Source organism: Sinocyclocheilus rhinocerous, unplaced genomic scaffold (assembly GCF_001515625.1).
Source record: "Sinocyclocheilus rhinocerous isolate Xijiao unplaced genomic scaffold, SAMN03320098_v1.1 scaffold4397, whole genome shotgun sequence".
NCBI classification, from domain to species: Eukaryota; Metazoa; Chordata; class Actinopteri; order Cypriniformes; family Cyprinidae; genus Sinocyclocheilus; species Sinocyclocheilus rhinocerous.
In genome coordinates this window covers 11964-20144 of record NW_015640477.1, presented here as the reverse complement: position 1 = coordinate 20144, position 8181 = coordinate 11964, and the positions used below count along the sequence as shown (strand labels likewise).

The following is an 8181-nucleotide window of genomic DNA, read 5'->3' as shown; positions in this document are numbered from 1 at the left end:
CTTAGTGGCATAAATGGCATGTTTAGCTAGTATTTTGACTTGCCTTACATTTGTTTGAAGAGCCATTAGGTTATTTAACCCCTCTTAGATTAAAGCACCATTTTGGGTGAAATTCTACTTTTGTCTACACCTGAATCTCACACTATTTACTCATTACCGAAGACAAACTTTGCATTGCTCTACTCTGGATAATGTGAAGCAGTAGATAAATCGATGTGCTTAAAATCCATTTTCCAAACCGTTTGTCCAATGTAGGGTCACACAGTCGGGTCGAGCTACACTGAAAATCCTCGGCTTGGCTTCTCTCCAGTATGCATTCTTGTGGTTTTAGGGTTCTTGAACTAATGAACCCTTCCCAGGGGTTTCTCCAGCGTGGGTCCGCTGGTGCCGTTTCAAGTATGTCGCTCTGGTAAAAGCCTTACCGCACTCAGGACACACATGCGATTTCTCACTGGCGTGTATTTTCTGGTGCGATTTTAAGCTGCCGAGCAGTTTGAAACTCTCTCCGCACAAAGAGCATAAGTAGGGTCTCTCATGCGTATGAAGCTTCAGGTGTGCTTTTAATCGCGCCGCCAGAATAAACTTTTTCCCGCACTGATCGCAACTAAACGGCCGTTCTTCAGAGTGAATGAGCAAATGCGTTTTGAAGGTGTTGCTCTCTGCAAACCTCTTGCCGCACTCAGAGCACTCATGTAATTTCTCTCCTGAATGATATTTCATGTGCATGTTTAGGCTTCTCTGAACTGTGAAGCTCTTGCCGCACTCGCGGCACGAGTAAGGCTTCTCTCCGGTGTGAGTTCTTATGTGCGTCTTAAGGTGTCCTTTACATTTGAAGCTCTTTCCGCACTGAGGACACGTGTAGGGCTTTTCTCCGGTGTGGATTCTCATGTGATCCTTAAGCTGTCCTTTATGTGTGAAGCTCTTTCCGCACTGAGGACACTTGGAGGGTTTCTCTCCGGTGTGAATTCTGATGTGAATTTTAAGGTTTCCTTTATGCGTGAAACTCTTTCCGCATTGAGGGCATGTGAACGGCTTCTCTCCGGTGTGACTTCGCATGTGACGCTTGATGTACCCTTTATCTGTGAATCTCTTTCCGCACTGGTTGCACGTGTAAGGCTTCTCTCCGGAGTGAGTTTTTATGTGATTCTGAAGGATTACTTTCCGAGCGAAGCTCTTTCCGCACTGATGACAAGTGAACGGCTTCTCTCCGGTGTGGACTCTCATGTGACACTTAAGGTTTTCTTTATGCGTGAAACACTTTCCACACTGAAGGCAAGTCAAAGGGCTCTCTTCCGTGTGAATCCTTGCATGAATCTTAAGGTTTCCTTTATTTGTGAAGCTCTTTCCGCACTGAAGGCACGTGAACGGCTTTTCTCCCGTGTGAATTCGCATGTGACACTTGAGGCTTCCTTTACACGTTAAACCCTTTCCACACAGGTGGCACGTGAAAGGCTTGCCTCCGGTGTGAATTCGTATGTGATTTTTAAGGTATTCTTGCTGTGTGAAATTCTTCCCGCACTCATTGCATGCGAAAGGCCCTTCTTCGATGTGAATTCTCATGTGACACTTAAGGCTTCCTTTATGTGAGAAGCTCTTTTCACACTGAGGGCAAGTGAACGGCTTCTCTCCGGTGTGAATCCGCACATGACACGTAAGACTCCCTTTACACGTAAAACTCCTTCCACACAGGTGGCATGTGAACGGTTTCTCTCCCGTGTGAATTCTCATGTGACCATTAAGGCTTCCTTTACACGTGAAGCTCTTTCCACATAGATGGCACGCGTAAGGCTTCTCTCCCGTGTGAATCCTTATGTGATCATTAAGGTGTCCTTTGTGAATGAAACTTTTTCCACACAGACGGCACGCGTAAGGCTTCTCTCCGATGTGAATTTTTATGTGATCCCTAAGGTTTCCTTTATGTGTGAAGGTCTTTTCACACTGAGGGCAGGAGAACGAATTTGTGGCTTCTGTTGTTTCAGTTAAAGACTCTTCTCCAACTTTAAAATCTTCAGGCGTTTCAATAAAGTGGTTCTCCTTGATGTCACTCGGTTCTTCTCTTTCCTCTTTCACCTCCATCTGGTCTAAAATTAAAATATATTAAATAGTCAAAAATAAATCAGTTCAAGAAAAGTGAAACTAGAAACACCAAAGTAAATTTCAATTTAAGTGATGCTTAAAGGTAATTCTGACTAGAGGTCGACCGATGTATAAGTTTTGCCGATTAATCGGCACCGATAGTTGATTGCTGGAACTATCGGCAAAAATCCATGCCGATAGTTTTTCGTGTTGCGTCCGTTGCTGGAGCGACTGAGAAGCGTCCACTGTCATTATATAGAGCGAGAGCGGCCTCTAGAGGAGGAATCACTGACACCTCGTGCGGTTTGTTTTGACACGTGAGGCTGTGTGCTGCACATAGATGTTATTTGTTAATAAAAATAAAAAAAACTGGAGCCTGAATTGTTCGTTTTTGACTTTTAATTACTGAATTACACTTTAAATTAGGGCTGTCAGTCGATTACAGTTTTTTATCTAATTAATTACAGGGTGCTGCGATTAATTAATCTAATTAATCACAAACTAAATATGGCTGTGAAAATACCCCCAAAAGATAATTTAAAGCTATTATCGTGTTAAATGTTTAGGCTAGGCCGGCCTAACATAAAGTATGGAACATAAAAGAAGATAATTTGAGAAACATCTCAGTATTCTCAGTAAGTCACTAGTGACCAAAAACAGCTTAGTTACCAACAGTCTTCAAAATACCTTCTTTTATGTTGTGCAAAAGAAAGTAAATCAATCAGGTTTGAAACAACATGAGGGTGAGTAGTCTTAATGATGACAGAATTTATTTATTTATGTATTTTTGGTGAACTATCCCTTTAATGTTTATTTATTTATTTTATTTTTTTAATAAATGAAATGATACTCTAAAGAAGACACTAAAACAGCCAGCAGGTGGCGGTAAATCTCTTTATGAGTCGACTCGTTCAAGCGGCTGATTCATTCAGGAATTCAGTAAACGGCTCTAATGGGGCTTTGAATCATTGATTCACACGATTCGTTCAAAACGCGGATTCATTCAGAAACTAAATATCGCTGTGTTGCTCGGAGACGCACAACAGTTTTAGGTAATATTTTCGTTGGCAAAATTTACAAAAACACAATATTTTGTTTAAAATATAGCACAATATTAACTTCTTATTTACTTAACTGTTGTATAAAATCACATTTGCACTCGTGTTCTAAAACGCGGATTCATTCAGAAACTAAATATCGCTGTGTTGCTCGGAGATGCACAACAGTTCTGCTGACGCATTTTAGGTAATATTTTCATTGGCAAAATTTACAAAAACACAATATTTTGTTTAAAATAGCACAATATTAACTTCTTATTTACTTAACTGTTGTATAAAATCACATTTGCACTTGTGTTCTTCGTGACAAAAACAGCACTGGTGTGATAAACTAAATATCGCTGTGTTGCTCGGAGACGCACAACAGTTTTAGGTAATATTTTCGTTGGCAAAATTTACAAAAACACAATATTTTGTTTAAAATATAGCACAATATTAACTTCTTATTTACTTAACTGTTGTATAAAATCGTGCGTTAACTGCGGTAAAATATTTTAATCGCGTTATTTTTTTCATAACTAATTAATTTAACGCGTTAAACTGACAGCCCTACTTTAAATATAAGTATTGGGTTTCGACTTACTTGAACATTGTAATGACATGAAAAAATACAAAATATAAAACGGTTAAATGTTGACTTATATCTTACCAAAATGTGATTTTATGTTGTTTATTCTATCATTGATTATTATGTACAAAAATGGACCATGGTGAACACATTTAAACAGGTTTTCAACACTGTTTAGTTTTATGCAGCGGAATATAAAAAGTCCACTTACCTGTATGAAATGTAAGATGATGTACAGGTCTGGGGGCGGGGCCAGTGCGTTAACTGCATTAAATATTTTAATCGCGTAATTTTTTTCATAATTAATTTAACGCGTTAAACTGACAGCCCTACTTGAAATATAAGTATTGGGTTTCGACTTACTTGAACATTGTAATGACAAGAAAAAATACAAAATATAAAGCGGTTAAATGTTGACTTATATCTTACAAAAATGTGATTTTATGTTGTTTATTCTATTATTGATTATTATGTACATAAATGGACCATGGTGAACATATTTAAACAGGTTTTCAACACTGTTTAGTTTTATGCAGCGGAATATAAAAAACTTACTGCCGCTCGTCAACGGCAGCTGTCACAGTTGCTAGGCAACAAGAACAGTCAGCCTTCGATATATCGGACGCAGTTGTAATTAGCAACTATTTGTTAATATTCAAGCAATAAACTTTGTTCCTTTCATTTGCAAAATAACAAAGTGGTGGAGTGTAACGAAATGCATTCCTTGTATTCACATACAAATGAGAAGTACCGAGTTTTTTTGTTGTTGTTTTTCCTCACAGGACAGCAACACTACAAAACATGGTCTTTTTCAATATGATGCACTGTTGTACATTGAACTGCCCAACAGTAGCCTATATAAAGTATTTCAAATGTAACAACCTTGAACATATTCACAAGTAAAATGCAACATACAGGACACAGTAGTGCAGCAGTAATATTAAAGCAAGACCATCATATATAAAGTTTTTTCTGCAGAATACATACCTTTAATTTACATTTAGTCATTTAGCAGACGCTTTTATCCAAAGCGACTTACAAATGAGGACAATGGAAGCAATCAAAATCAACAAAAGAACAACAATATGTCATTCCACCAGGAGGGAACAGTTAAGGTGAAAGTCTGTGAAAGTGATTTTGTGCCTCTTTGGGATGAACAATAAAGTGACGTTCACTTGCATAAATTTACTCTTACAGTATGAAAGATAATACTTTTAATGAAGGTTTTATTTTCATTTACAAATTATAACTTGCTTTGCTCAAATAAACAATTTCCAGAACTACTTCTTGTCTTTTATTTACAAGTTTCAACTTATAATACAAAAATAAAACAATGCACAGAAATTACTTTGCTTCATTTACAAATAACTTAAAATGACAAAAGTAATGTACAGAACAACTTCATTCATTACATTTTTAAGTTTCCCAGCAGCCCCATTTTCTCCAGAACTGTCCTAAAAGAAGAGAAAATGAAAGACTTATGAAAATTATTAAGACAGGGCTGCAATCTTAAGGTTAGAAAATGACACAGCAGGACATGCATACAAAATACTCTAGATATCATATTTCTGGATCATCAAGTTTGCCTAAAACATTTGTGGACATGTCTAGCATGACAGCAGTACAATAAGGCCCAATCCCATTTCTACCCCTTAGCCCTTCCCCATTCTCGGGGGGTGAACATTTTTGAATTTGAAGATCAGGGTAAATTGTACTTAATTTGTCTTCTGGGAAACATGCAAGTATCTTCTGTTGCTTCCGAAGGGCAGTACTAAATGGGAAAAAAAACGATATTTCAACAAAATAAGAAAAATTTGGACTTCTTCATTCTGTTCAAAAGTTTTCACCCCCCTAGATTTTTGGAGAGGTGCACGTCTACGGCAGCAAAGTTCCTTGATTATTACGCCGGAATGAAAGTATAGGTCCTAGCCATATCGGCCTAGAAAATCACAACTTTTCTTGATGACGTGAAACGGTATAGTAGTGGTGTCCCATTTCTTAGGGAAATATTTTCACCCCTACCCCTTGACACTGTGTTTCAAGGGACAAGGGGAAGGGGTAGGCGTATAAAATAGAATTGGAATTGGACCTAAAAATAAAAATAAAAAATATATATAAATAAACATACAACTGAAAGACTTATCTAATTATTAAGTAGCCTTATCTACTTGTCTTATTGTTGTGGACTGGCAGAGTTTTTATCCACAGTAAAGGAGTTATCATATTCAGCCCTCAATTTAATAAATACAAGAACTTATGTCCCAGACCACCTAACAAATGAATCTGTGCAGTGGTATTGTTAGTTTAAGTTCACATTTTTTAAAGGAACACCGGTAAAACTCAACTGTTTAACTCTAGGGGAGCTGGAAAATGAGCAAAATGTTCAAAAAATAGTGGAGTGTTCCTTTTAAGACCTGACTTTTGACATTTGTTTCGCTAGCTATTTGAGTAACTTAAAACACAATACTTACATTTAGAAGTGTATTCGTGGGCCGCCACAGAACAATCACCCGCTATTTTGTTTGAATTAAAGTCCCGTGGTCACCGGCGCGCTATGAATTCTGGGATAGGGTAGGCTGCGAAGGATCCTTCTGATTTGAAGTCGCTTTCGAATTGCGGCAGCCTTCGCCGTGACGCAATCGGCCTTCAAATACGCACTTCGATTGATGCAGCCTACGAATTGGGACGCAGCTTCTGTGTATTGTGCATTTTTCAGCAAAACGTTTGTCTTTCTGTGGCTCTAAGATTGCACTTTCTCTTTCTGTTTGCTCTGTTTTTTTTAAACGCCTAACTTCAAACTCATTTATGCCCCATTGAACAGAAGAGTCAAGTTTTAAATAGGAAAAATATAGAAACTCTTTGGTCTTTTTTGAGCGAGATGCTAACGGTCTAATCAGATTCAATGATCTATGCTAAGCTACAGCTAAAAGTGCTACCGCCAGACCCGGAGATCGGCTGAATGGATTCGAAAACGGTAAAACTCAACTGTTTAACTCTAGGGGAGCTGGAAAATGAGCCTATTTTCAAAAATAGTGGAGTGTTCCTTTAAGACCTAACTTTTGACATTTGTTTCGCTAGCTATTAGAGTAACTTAAAACACAATACTTACATTTAGAAGTGTATTCGTGGGCCGCCACAGAACAATCACCCGCTATTTTGTTTGAATTAAAGTCCCGTGGTCACCGGCGCGCTATGAATTCTGGGATAGGGTAGGCTGCGAAGGATCCTTCTGATTTGAAGTCGCTTTCGAATTGCGGCAGCCTTCGCCGTGACGCAATCGGCCTTCAAATACGCACTTCGATTGATGCAGCCTACGAATTGGGACGCAGCTTCTGTGTATTGTGCATTTTTCAGCAAAACGTTTGTCTTTCTGTGGCTCTAAGATTGCACTTTCTCTTTCTGTTTGCTGTTTTTTTTAAACGCCTAACTTCAAACTCATTTATGCCCCATTGATCATTCTTGAAGTAAACTTATGTCCGTTTGGTGATTAAATAAACTGTTTTAGACCTAGTCATGATTCAGTTCTCAGCGAATACCTAAACGGATAAAGCATGTACCTCAAATGAAACCTATCTTGCTTTGGATAAGAATCGTTGTTAATGTACATAACTTCTGTGTATTGTGCATTTTTCAGCAAAACGTTTGTCTTTCTGTGGCTCTAAGATTGCACTTTCTCTTTCTGTTTGCTCTGTTTTTTTTAAACGCCTAACTTCAAACTCATTTATGCCCCATTGATCATTCTTGAAGTAAACTTATGTCCGTTTGGTGATTAAATAAACTGTTTTAGACCTAGTCATGATTCAGTTCTCAGCGAATACCTAAACGGATAAAGCATGTACCTCAAATGAAACCTATCTTGCTTTGGATAAAATCGGCTCACAAATGCAACAACCTTACATTAATGTTTCTCATTAATCACTAAGAATCATAAATGAACACAAACCTCTCTGTTCCTCAGTATCTTCATCTTTCACTTTGCACGGTTCTGGATCACTCATGTCCACAATCTCCACTTTAATTAACTCCATCTTTACAACAGTTATGTCAGAGCTTGCCTGGAGGCTTTTCTTTGTCACCTTTTAAGATATAGTCACCAGAAACAAGGGATAAGTGAATAACTCTGTTCCTAATGTGTGGATGCGCTTTGCTCAGAGAAATAACGGTCACAAATAACTATGCAGCCCTATAGACAAAGCTACAACACTACGTTCAAAATTACCAACACAAAATGCTGTCGGAAATACTACCATGTTGTTAAGCACAACTTTAAAACACTTATGAGCGTTGTATACACTGCTTAAGGGCTCAAAACACAAACAACACATCAACCAAATAACAGCAGAACGAAAACGTCGCGGCGCAGAATGTATGACGTCACAACGCGACAGCGGAACGGAGTGGCAAAATAAAAGACTTTTGAACTTGCCAAGTAATAATAATAATAATAATAATAATAATAATAATAAACACTCAATTTTT

General features: G+C 38.0%; 1 protein-coding gene across 1 annotated transcript; it reads right to left on the bottom strand.

Moving 5' to 3' along the window:
* On the bottom strand, positions 1-7925 carry LOC107753198 (gastrula zinc finger protein XlCGF57.1). Its single transcript, XM_016569324.1, has 2 exons — positions 7646-7925; positions 1-2081 (listed from the first exon to the last, which is right to left on the bottom strand). Exons 1-2 carry the CDS (start codon positions 7728-7730, stop codon positions 328-330), a joined length of 1839 nt encoding a protein of 612 aa, XP_016424810.1. The 5' UTR covers positions 7731-7925; the 3' UTR covers positions 1-327.
* Positions 7926-8181: the final 256 nt, after the last annotated feature.